Source organism: Schistocerca piceifrons, chromosome 1, assembly GCF_021461385.2.
Source record: "Schistocerca piceifrons isolate TAMUIC-IGC-003096 chromosome 1, iqSchPice1.1, whole genome shotgun sequence".
NCBI classification, from domain to species: Eukaryota; Metazoa; Arthropoda; class Insecta; order Orthoptera; family Acrididae; genus Schistocerca; species Schistocerca piceifrons.
The window spans coordinates 302,639,860-302,653,931 of NC_060138.1; the positions used below are offsets into that span (position 1 = coordinate 302,639,860).

General features: G+C 40.1%; 1 protein-coding gene across 1 annotated transcript in view; it reads right to left on the reverse strand.

Moving 5' to 3' along the window:
- Positions 1–13,791, reverse strand: part of LOC124713868 — a 40,228-nt gene extending 26,437 nt beyond the window's left edge. Inside the window, exons 1-7 of the mRNA XM_047242982.1 lie at positions 13,707–13,791; positions 12,243–12,310; positions 11,635–11,726; positions 9,687–9,872; positions 7,417–7,531; positions 6,998–7,049; positions 1,667–1,808 (exon numbers count right to left, since the gene is read on the reverse strand). Coding sequence (XP_047098938.1) covers positions 1,667–1,808; positions 6,998–7,049; positions 7,417–7,531; positions 9,687–9,872; positions 11,635–11,726; positions 12,243–12,310; positions 13,707–13,791 — 740 coding nt within the window. The remainder of the gene's footprint in view (positions 1–1,666; positions 1,809–6,997; positions 7,050–7,416; positions 7,532–9,686; positions 9,873–11,634; positions 11,727–12,242; positions 12,311–13,706) is intronic.
- Positions 13,792–14,072: the final 281 nt, after the last annotated feature.

The window sequence follows — 14,072 nt, forward strand, 5'->3', positions numbered from 1 at the left end:
AAGGAACTGTTTGAAATTCGTTCCACAAAAAACAGACCACGCTTTGGAAGACCAAGAAGAAGAGCAGACACATGTGCGGATGTTGCAGCATGCTGGACTGAGTGACCAAGACTCGGAGAATCTGACGCCTGTTCGCGGTTACTGGAGGCGACGGTTTGTTGTCATACGACTGTACGCTGCCATTCTGAGTTTGTTCCAGTGCTACCGATGTCGACACTTAGGCATCCGGGTTGGCCACTATATGTATTCGGTTGTAGAAGAATAATAATTTATATCATACACTTTCTGACTACCAGACTGTAGGGGGAGGAATTTGATTAAATAACAAATATTCAAGCAGTATACTCCGAAATAAGTTCGCGACGTGCGGTTGTCAATATTTCGCCGTCGGGTAGCTACCAACAGCTCGACTCCAGCTGGATACTATTGTGGATCAACAGACTCTCCGCCACTCAGCGTTTCGCTTGCTTTTCTTCCTTTCACTGTCGTTATCATCGGTGGTCTGCAGGACACATCGACATTTGAGTCATCGTCCATACGTTCGCGAATAGTGAAACACATTGAAACAGACCAGTGTTGATTTCTGCTGAGATCCGAACAAATAACAATTAGAATGACAAAACTGTGAAAGATGTTCAAAATGTGAATATTTATTTGATAGGCATTAGCAGATATCTGTAAAACAGATGAATGTCAGTATTTAATCTAGAGTACTATATTACAGAATACGCATCAACTTTATTCACATTACTTAATAGCAATATTTAAGCCCCGTTTAAAACAGTCAGAGTAGGAAATCGCTCTTCCAAAATAATTCTCCTTACATGTTAAATATACAGCGAAAATTTTTTATCAATGAAGTTTGTGGAAAATGCATTACGTATTTGGATTGTCTTCATTGGATTTTGCTTCACAGTTGTGACGGAAGGTATTTTTATACCTACTACCAAAAAGCCGCTAACAGACTATTTTGCTGCAACAAATTTGAGCTTTTTCGTGATCATCTGGCAGAATTTAAATCTCAAAGTGTCCATTTATACACCACGGTTAAGTTAATTGTAAAGTATGTTGAATACGTAATTAATGCTGTGAAACTTGGAGACTTAGATCTGCCAGAAGATGATGAAATAGTCGAAACTAACTGCAGTAAAATAAATTTTAATATCAGCGTTTTGGCGAGAAACGTAATAATTTATTTGATTTAGCCCATCAGGAAAGAGCGTAGGCACATAGAGGAAATACTGGGCAGTGGAGTGCTTGCATTCATTTCAGATGAGAGTTTCCAGTACTTGGTTCCCTTCATTTTATTACTTCGTTCCCGGCAGTACCTGTATGGACCGCTCCATCCAGAAGCCAGATTTCATTACCGTTGAAAATTCACTGTCAGTGGAATGCCGTTGGATATTTAGAAAAAAGAAACAATAAACGCATTTCATCATAGCGTTATGAATGATCGAAGAAAATGTTTTCATGAAATTTACTTAATTAATTAATGTGTAGCCGCTGCGTTTGCTGACACGTTTTTATTTAGTAGCACGACTGGTTTTATGATTTTTTTTATATTGAAATAACTTTCTAGTGGATGTTAAAATTCTAGTTGGTGAAGCAACGTCAATAACCAGCGTCAGAGCAGTTTTTAACAGAGAAAACATATTGAATCCATCACCTGAACCCGGAAACAGTCTTGTCGTCACGAAGGAACAACTCCCGCAGAGAGAATTTGTCCAGAATGGCGTCGAACTGGCTCTGTAGCTGCCTGTTCAGCCAGCTTTGAAGGCGTGACTTCAGTTTGGTTACCAGCTCCGAGTCTGCAACGGAGAAGTATATCAAGACAGATTCTTATGGCACATACACCATTTCGCCATTTTTTGCCCTTTATATTGTGTTAGTTCCATTAATATTATCAACGTTTAGACAGTTTCAAATTCCTTCTAGTTGCTTGCAATTGCTCAGTCGTTAACTTCTATGATTAAGGTAGCGTCCTCTTCTTCGGTACTAAGTAATTTCTCGATGCTTCTGCAGATGGAAATGAGTAAACCACGTGTGGATCAGGCTAGGGGATCAGTGATAACATGAGTTTTATGTACGGCACTATCATTTAACGTTTTCTTTATGTGTTGTGCCTGTTATTTCGATCCATTAATCGCACACTCTGTGGAATGACTCCAATCCCCCATGCTCTAAAAATAGTATACACTACCAATCTGGCGTTATTTAATTAGGATATGTTTTAAATAGATTGTATTAAATGTTTTCTCCGAAAAATATTTTGAGCAATTAGTTCAGGAGCCAGCAGAGTTGCAATTGCTTGCAAAAACGTACTTGACCTGTTATAAACAAATAATTCTGAGTAAATAGGAAGTGCTATGGCGGATGCCGCTGTTAGTGACCACAAGGTCGTTGTAGCGAGACTGACTACCGCATCATCCAAATCCACCAAAATTAGCGGCAATATATCTATTTTAAAAAAGCGGATAAAAATTCTCTTGGCGGATTCCTAGGAGACAGTGTTCAATAGTTCCCAGCTATTTAAGATTAGATTGTGTAGATTAGATGTGGATTCAGTTGAAAGAAATAGTAATAAAAGATGATACTCACCTCTTTGGTGCACAAAACAGATCAGAACTCTGTTACAGAGGCAAAGAAAAAAGCATACCAATTTAAAAGAACCCAAAATCTCCAAAATAGGCGATTTTTTATTGACGCTCGAAATCTAACATGGACTTCAGTGCAAGATGCTTCTAATAGTTTCCACAACGAACCTATGTCTCGAAGTCTGACAGACAACACAACGAGACTCTGGTGTACATAAAGTACAAGAGTTGCCATCCACAATCAATAACTACAATGTAAATAGTGATAGTAATATCAGCGATAGCACCACTCAGCAACAGTTACGCTGAGATATTAAATGTCATGGCACGTCTCGTAACGTCGTGTCGGATCTCCTCCTGTCCTGCGTAGCACAGCACTTCGACGTGGCATAGACAACAAGTCGTTAGAAGTCCCATGCAGAAATACTGAGCCATACTGCTTCTAAAGTCGTCAATAATTAAGAAAATTCAGCTGGTGCACGAACTGACCTCTCAATAATGTCCCATAAATGTTCGATCGGATTAATGTTGGGAGATCCGGTTGGAAAAATCATTCGTTCGAATTGTCCAGATTGTTCTTCAAACCAGTCGCGAACAGCTGTGGTCTGGTGACACGGTGCCTTGTCATCCATTATAATTTCATCGTTGTTTGGGAACATCAAGTCTATGGTCAGCTGGAAATGGTCTCCAGGTAACCGAACATACCATTTTCGTTTAATGATCGGTTTAGCTTGACCATAGCACTCAGTTCATCCATGTAAACAAACACAGCCCAGTCCATTGTGGAGATACCATCAGCTTGCACAGTGCATTGCTGGCAACTTGGGTCCGTGACTTCGTGGGGTCTGTGGTCAGTCGAACACTACCATCAGCTTTTACCAACTGAGATCTGAGCTCATTAGACTAGGTCACGATTGGCCAGTCGTCTAGGGCCAAACTGATATGGTCACGAAACCAGGAGAGCCGCTGAAGGCGATATCGTGCAGTTAGCAAATGCAACGTCGGTCGTCTGCTACCATAGCCAATTCAGACCAAATTTCTCCGCACTGCTGTAACGGATATTTTCGTTGCACGTTTCACATTGATTTCCGTGGTTATTTTACACAGTGTTACTTGTCTATTACCACTGATAATTCTATGAAAATGCCGCTGCTCTCGGACATGAAGTGAAGGACATCGGCCACGGCGTTGTTCGCGGTGATGGGTAATGCTTGGGATTTGGATTCTCGGCACGTTCTTGAAACAGTGGATCTCGGAACAGTGAATTCCCTAACGATTTCCGAAATGGAACGTTCCATGCGACTAGCTCCAGCTATCATTCTGCTTTAAGAGTCTGTTAATTCCTGTCGTTCGGCCATAACAACATCGGAAACATTTTCAAGTAAATCACATAAGTAACAGCTCCGCCAATTCACCCCATTTTGTAACTCGCGTACTCTGTACTATGCAATCTGTATATATGGATATCGCTATCACATTACTGTCAACTCACTGTATTGAACACATTTTTCCGAAATTCCTTTTCCAAAGGAGGCGAAGTAAGTATTCTGGAATTAAAATGGCAACATGAGTAATTTAGCAGATACCCTAGGTGTAACAAAGCAACTTAAAGTACTTAACGAAAGAAAGTGTTCGGTCATAAAACATACCAATAAGGTTCATTTCAGAATATGTTGATACAATACACCCATACTTAGCAATCGTATACAACCACTCGCTCGACGGAAGATCCATAGCAGAAGGCTGGAAAGTTTCCCAGGTCACACTAATATTCAAGAAAGGAAATAACAGTAAACAGCTGAATTGAGAAAATTTCATTCCTGTGAAACGCAGATAACACTTTATTCGCACGAGATAATGAGTACTATCGACAGGGGATCTCAAATTGATTGCATGTTTCTAGATTTTCAGAAGGCTTTTGCCACCGGTACTCACAAGAGAATTCTAATCAAACTGCGTGCCTAGGGAGTATCGCTTGGTTTGAAGAACATTCTCGATAAATCGAGCAAATGATTTGGTTACCCAGATGGGCCGACATAAATGCTATCGAACATTTATGGGACAAATTCGAGAGGTCAGTTCGTGGACAAAATCCTGCACTGGTAATGCTTTCACAATTGTGGACGGCAGGGGTGTTCCAACGACTTGTTGAGTACATGCGACGCCGAGTTGCTGCACTACATCGGACAAAAGAAGTTCCGACATGATATTAGGAGGTATCCCATAAAACTGAAATGGTATCCGTCGTTCCCCAGGAATTTGTTATAAAGCCTCTGCTGTTTCTATGTACATAAACGATTTAGAAGACATCCTGTTTGCAAATGATTCTATTATTTACCGTCTAGTAAAGTCATCAGAAAATCAAAACCAATCGAAAAATCTAATCGTAAAACCACGTAATCTGTACACTGAGGTGACAAATATCATGGGATAGCGATATGCACATATACAGATGGCGGGAGTATCTCGCACACAGGGTACAAAAAGGGCGTGCATTGATGGAGCTGTCCTTTGCACTCAAGAGACTCATGTGATAAAGGTTTCCGACGTGATTATGGCCTAACGACGTGCATTAATAGACTTTGAACAGGAATGATAGTTGGAGCTATACGCAACGGTACATTAGATTTTGGATATCATTAGGGAATGTAATATTCCGAGATCCACAATGTCAATAATGCGCCGAGAACACCAAATTTCAGAAATTATTTCTCATTGCTGACAACGCAGTGACCGACGGCCTTCGCTTAACATCCGAGAGCAGCGGCGTTTGCATAGAGTTGTCTGTGCTAACAGACAGGGACGCGGAAATTAATGTGGGACGTACGAAGATGTATCCGTTAGGACATTGAGGCGACATTTGGCCTTAATGAACTGTGGCAGCAGACAATTGTTGCTGCCTTTGTTAACAGCAAGATTTCGCCTGCAGCCCCTCTCCTGGGCTCATGATCATATCAATCGGACCACATATGACTGGAAAACCCAGGCCTACTCAGTTGAGTCCCGGTTTCAGGTGGTAAGAGCTAATGGTAGGGTTCGAGTGCGGGGCAGATCCCGCGAAGGCAAGCACCCAAGTTGTCAACAAGGCACTGTGCAAGCTGGTGGTGGGTCCATAATGGTTTGGGCTGTGTTTACATGGAATTGACTGGCTGCTCTAGTCAAAGTGAACCGATCATTGACTGGAAATGGTTACTTTCGGCTACTTGAAGACGACTTGTTCGGCTACTTCGTGAAATTTTGCAGGCATTTATGGACTTCATGTTTCCAAGCAACTATGAAATTTTTATGGATGACACTCCGCCATGTCACCGGGTCATAGCTGTTCGCGATTGGTTTGAAGAGCATTCTCGATAAATCGAGCAAACGATTTGGTTACCCAGATCGGCCGACATAAATGCTATCGAACATTTATGGAACAAATTCGAGAGGTCAGTTCGTGGACAAAATCCTGCACTGGTAATGCTTTCACAATTGTGGACGGCAGGGGACTTCCAACGACTTGTTGAGTACATGCGACGCCGAGTTGCTGCACTACATCGGACAAAAGGAGTTCCGACATGATATCAGGAGGTATCCCATGACTTTCGTCATCTCGTATATGTATGGTGCGAAAAGTGGCAATTGTCTCTCAATGAGGATAAGTTGTGAGGTCATCCAAGAGTACAAAAACAAAAAAACAAAAAGAAAAATCCCTTAAATTTCGGTTACATGATAAATCACACAAATTTAAAGGTTGTTAGTTAGACTAAATATCCTGAAATTTCAGTTACGATAGTGTAAATTTTAACGATCACATAGATAATGTAGTGAGAAAGGAAAACTAAGATTTACGTTTTACTGTCAGAACGCATGGAACATGCAACAGGTGTAGTAAAGAGACTACCTTGTTTTTTTGTCTGCTAGAGAATTGCTGTACTGCATGGGAGCCTTACTAGATAGGTTTGACGGAGGACATCGAAAAAAATTGAAAGGAGGGCATCTCGTTTTGTATTATTGCGAAATAGGGGGGAGAGAGTCATGGATGTTATAAGCCAGGTGGGATGGCAATCATTAAGATAAAGACGTTTTCGTTGCGCAGGATCTCCTCATGAAGTTTCAATCACCAACTTTCTTCTCTGAAAGAGAAAATATCTTACTGACGCCAACCTACATGGGGGGAAATGATCGTCTGAATTAAATAAGAGAAATCAGAGTTTGTGCAGAAAGATTTAAACGTTCATTTTCCACACGGTAGAGCCATAGTCTTAAGGTGGTTGTGCAAATTCCGTAAGTGTGAAATGCAGAATAATCATGTAGATGTAGATCTAAAGATAGTTACTACTGAAGTAAGTAGATAATTTGACAATTTTTGTGTTTATGCACTACAAATAAAGAATCGGAGGTGTCTCTCAGTCAGTACTCACCAAATAATTTTGTTGAAATCTGAGTGCTTTCACTAGGTGTGTCGCTTTCCACCTGAAACAATAATTTGACAGCGTACAGATTATAAATTTCAGGAACAATCGTAAATATAGCGGAAAGCAGAAATAAGCTTCGTAATAATTTTTTCAATTGTTTATTTTTGCGTTCATCACTAAAAAGCTAGTATGAATCTTTATTTTGCTAAAATTAGTTTCGACTACTTCAGAACTATCTGGCTGACTCTTAGACTCAATTTACACCTTTACCAATAAGCGCAAAGTACATTACACACGTAATTAATTTGTGGAAGCAAGTGGGCCTCGTGTGTGACACATCATGCAGCAGTTGGTGTGCTGGATGAGAACTACAAGTGTAACGAGGAACGTCATTAATGCACTGAGAAAAATGCTGGTTTACTCACTGTCACTGCAGTATGCACGGGCGAGTATTCAATGTCGTAGTTCTGCGAGCGTAAGTTGTCGCCGTCTACCTTGAGACCAATGCGCCCTTTGAATCCAATCGACCGCAAGGACACCCTGTTACAACAACACAAACGCGTCACATACTCATATTTTGTATACTATTGTGTTTACGAACATATATAACATTTTTGATCAAAACTGTATCTCGTTCCTGTGCCTAGCCTTACTTGTAACCATTTGTTGAGGTTTTACCACGGGGACTTTTTATTGTAAAGCACATACAATTTCAAATCTGTCACTGTAGCACGCTGAATGTTTCTGTGTCTTGTACAAACACACCATCAAATATATTTTCATATGAAGAGAGGCACTTTTCTTTGGTCAAACCAAAACTAGTCTTAACTTAACACTGAAATTCAGCTAATTTAGAAGATACTGCGGGTACGTACGTTGCATGTTCCGAAATCGCTGCACCTAGAGAATTCCATTGTATCTAAGCAAACACTAAACAGGAACTACATTGGATTCTGCGTTAAATACATTCATGATTATTCTGCAGGTTCTGTTTTCGATAATTTTTCACTTCACCCGTATTCTTCGACAGAAATGTGTCATCACATGTACGAGAGATCAGTCGTAATACATACGAAGTATGTGTAAAATATTCGACAGGGCGTTTTACTACAAGCATCGTTCTAAAATGGTTGAAAACAACCTTTGGAACTCGTTTATAGGTACTTAATACCAGGCTAGGCGTAAGTGGCATTAAATGTCGATGTAACTTCTAAGAATTCAGAGGAAGCTATTTGTGAAGTGTGATGGTTAACTCCATATTCCGCAAGTTTTAGGACTACGGCAAGCACTGGAATTTAAAGTCGTGTTCTCAAAATCACAGTAATATCATGTTCTTTTGACAAGCATCACTGTCGCTCTCAATGTCTGTGGTATTGAGATAATCCGCAACTTTCCTAACGCTTTGTAGAATGGTTACTAGTCTCCACGAAGACGCAGTATGACATCAATCTGAGTACGAAAATCAACAGATGCCGCCGTCCTGGAAGGAAAACTGTGCTGTTGCTGTCAACGATGTGATTTGCTTGAGTAGTCATTTCTCTTTTCAATTGATCAGTGACCATGTTACAGAGCTTCCTAACTTTCTACATGGTAATTTCTTGGGTTGCTAGAAGCACTCCTATTAGTCACCTTCGTTGCATTAGTGTGCTACGTCTATGCATTTCACGTGGGTGTACTCATTCGCAAAGTACAGTTTCAACCGTAGTGTGTTGACTACCAATCTTTTATCTGCGTACACTTGACTTCCTAGCGTAAATTAATTTGCGATATTTGGGAGCAAACGGGAACTCTTTGTGACAATCGATCCGGTGGTCTAACCGAAAGTCGACGTCACCAGATGAAATCCGAAATGAAATGATCTCAGATATCAATGCCACTTATCGTTTTTTATGTTCCAATCGCGCAGATTAGTGAAGAAGATTTGGCAAGTTATTTAATCAATCAGGTGAAACACGTTTCTCAGTCTGTTAATCAAATAACTTCTTTCAAATTCAAATACTTTTCCAATGAAAAAAGAATAAACTTTTCCGGTCACTTTATGTACACAGAATTTAAGTGTGTGTTCATTTTGCGAAGAACGCTTCTTTTGCAGAATGTCATCTAGATTCATTTAAATTTTCAGTGGTAGGTGGGTAGCATAACATGTGTTTGGTTTTTGTGTTGCCCAGGAACCTCATTTGCACAGAAAATGTTTTACTACTGTCACATTTTGCGACCTTGCGATCATTTGCGATGAGCTAAAACTGTGTGTCGGCAGAGGACTCGAATGTGCACAGCTGCCTTTGCCTTCAGTGGACTTTGCTCTACTATTTAAGTCACTCGAGAGCTCGGCTTGTTGTAGGCCAATGAGGATGCTCCATACTAGCATCTGGAAGAGTATGGCCACTAAAGGCAAGTGTCTGGGCTCGAGTCCTGACCGACATACAGTTTTAACTTACCACAAACGATGACATAACCTCGTTTGTGTTTATTTTCGATTCTTAATATTTACATCGAAAGACTGGTGGGTCCACTTAGACCGTAAACGTTATGATTTATCAAAATAATGGTAAGATAACAAGTATTGCTTGCCAGTTAGTCCATCGTAATAATTTCACCGTTGTTTGAAACATAAGACAATGTGAATTACTTTGAAACAAGCGTGATTTTCTGTGGGCGCATTCATTAGCGGGAAAAAAGGAAGGAGGCACTCTACCCGAAAGTCCCGCGGCTGAAGGCAGGCAGCATCCTGAGGATGGGGTGCGACACAATGGAGTAGTTGCCCGCGATGGCGATGGTGCCGATGCTGCCTTCGACGACCATGTTGAGGAACGGCAGGTCCACTTTGCACGACGTCACGTTGAGAATTGGTGTCGATATGATCTCAATACCGTTCAGCTCCCTGAAACAGGATGGTCTCTGCAGCAGACATCGCGAAGAAAGCTGAGCGAAAGTCTAGTGAGGGGTCTAGCGCATGTTCCATTACCTATGCACTTGTTATCAAAACCATGTTGTCGCGTTTCAGGCATGGCTCATCTCCAGTATGCATGTCAAAAACTACACGACAGTTGTCAAAATGACTCTAAGCATTATATGACTTAACATCTGAGGTCATCAGTCCCCTGGACTTAGAACTACTTAAACCTTTAAACCTAAATAACCTAAGGGCATCACACACATCCATGTCCTAGTCAGGACTCGAACCTGTGACCGCAGCTCGGTCCCGGACTGAAGCGCCTAGAACCGCTCGGCCACAGCGGCCGGCACAGTTGTCAAAAGCACAAATTACAAATGACATTTTAAAGACAAACCTAGACATGTTCATAGACATCCAAGTTTACATACCAAGAAACCAATACAAATCACAGTACCTTGTCAAGTGCCTGCCGCGGTGGTCTAGCGGTTCTAGGCGCTCAGTCCGGAACCGCGCGACTGCTACGGTCGCAGGTTCGAATCCTGCCTCGGGCAGTGATGTCCTTAGGCTAGTTAGGTTTAAGTAGTTCTAAGTTCTAGGGGACTGATGACCACAGATGTTAAGTCCCATAGTGCTCAGAGCCATTTGAACCATTTGAACCTTGTCAAGTGATAACTCCACTTATACACATTCAGTTGAAATGATACTTTGTAATAATTTTATTTTTGACGCATAAATTTGGTTGTCTATGAATTTGAGTAGGTTTGTACTTAATATGGACATGTAATTTGTGCTTGCATTACAATTGTAAACTTCTGGAAATTGGAAGTTTGTGGTAAGATCCTATGGGACCAAATTACTGAGGTCATTGGTCCCTAATCTGTCACACTACGTAATCTAGCTTAAACTTACTTACGCTAAGGACAACACACGCACCCATATCCGGGGGAGGACTCGAACGTCCGACTGGGAGAGCCGCGCGAACCGTGACAGTACGCCCAAGACCGCGCGGCTACCCCGAGCGGACTAATCTTCTGTTTGACAGATATTCTGATAATGGTTTTTCCTGAAGAGCGTCGCCTAAGTTTTTACAACATGTGAACTCTTGTTACTTAGCGACCTGAAGCAGTGTTAATGTAATTGTGTAATAGTCACAGGCATTCTTTTACCTCATATTAAGCTATATGCCGATCTGAATAGCTAATATTACAGTTTATGGCTAACGTACAGAAACTGATAACATTCTCAGAGTAGTGCCTTCCCTTTCTTGGCACACAGTCTGACAAATTACAAGGAAATCAGAAATTTGATAATGTGGAATGAAGCTAACATGACCTTAATAGCAATACCTCTGACGATGAATACTAGCTTTTAACATGAGAAACACCTTTACTAAACACAATATTGATTTTAATTTTGATTTTATCTATGATTAGGTGAAAGTGCGTCAATACCCTCCCTGAAATACAGTTATTGTACTAACATATTTATGATGCTGAAGACACTTATTTCTTGTGCTACGCAAAAAATTGTGTGTTGGTGTTGTATGTGGTTGAGCCAGACTTGTTGAAGATTCATTCAATATTTTTATGTAATTACATACTGTTCATAAAGGTCATGATCAGGATTTATAACAGTGAGTGGAGCGGGAACAAGCTGACCACAAGAGCGTCAAGGAATGTAACCAACAACGTACTGAAATAGGACATTTGTGAAATCTAAAGTATTCATATATTTAGCAGCTACTTACACCGATGTTTCCTTAGTAGGCTGGAAGAAGATGTCCTTGAGGATAGCCTGCAGGGATCTAAAGGCGGGCACGGGTGGCATAGTCTTGGACGCCTGTAGTAAATACAGAAACAAAAACCTGTCACTGTCCCACCTCAAGAAGTGAAAACACCTCACTAATCATGATGTTAATCGAAACATTTTCTAGTTCTTACCATGAATTTTCTGACTAAGTAACCAGAGAAATAAAATATGTGTTACGTAGTGCAGTATTATTGTTGCTACAGATCGACAACTTGTTTTATCTATTTTTACCCACACAAAATGGACAATAAGGAAATACATTTCTCTAGAATGCATCAAAATTTAAACTGGTTTCAGTTTTAAAATAAAGCGTTTTTTTTATTTGCTCTTGCTGAAGCTATGAGACAAACTATTTGACGGATATCCATTGTACTAGTACAGGTAGTCAGTATTCTGTCTAGTAATACTAGTGAAGCCAAGTGGAATGACTACTTCTGCAAGAATTATTCAACATCGATGTTACTAAATGAATCAAACTAATATGAATATTTCAATCATGACTATTTCTGTGTTTTAAGTGTATACATAAGAGACAATAGCACTTACGTCAATAATGTGAGCGTTAAAGCGCGGCTCAGCACTCTTCAGAGCTGTCTTCAAGGGCTCTTCAATAGCTGCGAACAGAAGTCCAACGTGATACTATGAGTGAAATTGCCGAAACAGCAAGCCGTATAGTCATTTATATTGCTCTAAATGTAAATGTTTCGAGGTCTTCACTAACAACCAACGAGAGTGATAACATGGGGTGAAAAGAACACTATTTAATCTGGACGTAGGGTGACAATAATACAATTTATAAGGAATCAGTAACTGACAAGTGTGTTGGTGTTTGCATGTAAACTACCAGTTAAGAACTTGTTTTCTATCGCATGGTTTAATGAAACTACCGAAATGGGACGGTGGCAGATTTAGGAAAACCTACGTCACAGGATTCCGTTCACATTCGTATGCAACAACTCTATTTACGATTTAAAAAACCCTTCTGTGTTGTTTAACCTATACTTTCCATATAAATAGAAGACCGTATCCTCACATGGAATTAAATTCAATACTTTGAATCTGATACTATATTTAAAACGCAAAAACCGAATACATAAGTTTTAAAAAATGGGAGATTTGGACAAAACTTGTAATTATACCATTGATTCGGATCTTTGCAACGAGAACGTCTACTTTCACGAAGTGCAGTTAGCTTTACTCATGAACAAATTACTGCTCTGTTTCAAATAAACATTATTTAACGTTAATGGCTTGCGACCTGTGCTAAAGACATTTATCATCTCTTAGATGAAAAGTATGCAATGCTTGAAGAATTTAGATTCACTGTAAGTGTTAACTTTCTGAGACGTCACATTTCATCTTACCAGATCTCGAACAGAAACATAGCAATTTCATTACAAAAATTATTTTGAGGAGATACTTTCAATGATTTATAATTCTGTAAAAATAGAACTCTACAAATTACAGGAATAAGTTAGCATTAAAAAGGAGCTACTTCGTTTCATAGATTGGATCTATGAAAAAATTGAAGCATATTGCAATATCTGAAGAATTTCGATTCACTAAAATGGGTTTGCTTTCCGAGACGCCACATTTCATCTTATCAGGTCTCGAACAAAAACACAGCATGTTCATTAAAAAAAATGTTTTGTGGACATAATTTCAGTGATTTACAATTTTGTGAAAATAGAACTCTACACATTACGGGAGTAAGTTAGCATTAAAAAAAAGCTACTTTTTCATATAATGGATCCATAGAATAATTTCAATTAGAATGTATTTGGTTTCCAGGATGTACACGATAATTTCCGATTCATACTGCAACGAGTGCCGCTTCTAAATGAAATGTACCGTTATCTACTAAATGAACCACCTCATTCCCCGTGAAGGTGTGATACTGAAATGCGTAATTCGTAATTGACTGCGCGTGATACGCCCTGAAAGACGAAATATTATGAAACAGAACAAGATATAATCAGCAATTAGGTAACGTACGTTACAGCGACATACCTAGGAAGGAGCCTTGCTGCTTGGTTGGCATGGCGGCGGTGATCCCTGCCAGAAACAGCAACAGCACAGCAGGGATGGTTCGCATGATGTCGGCTGCGCAGAACACCAACGCTCTGCGTAATCTCTGCAAACAGAGTAACCAAGTACCCAGATTTTACGTGAGGCTGGAGACGGAAAAGATCTAGACTGCTAAAATGCTCTGATAAAAAAGTGGGGAGTATTGAAATTTTGGATGTCAACATTTTAATTTTCTTCCTTGAAAGGTGTACAAGTCATTGTGTTATAACCAGTACTTACAAAGATAAGTATCGCTTTGGGCGCTCGTGGCACCATTACGGACAACGTCGCTTTTACTGCCTGTAATTA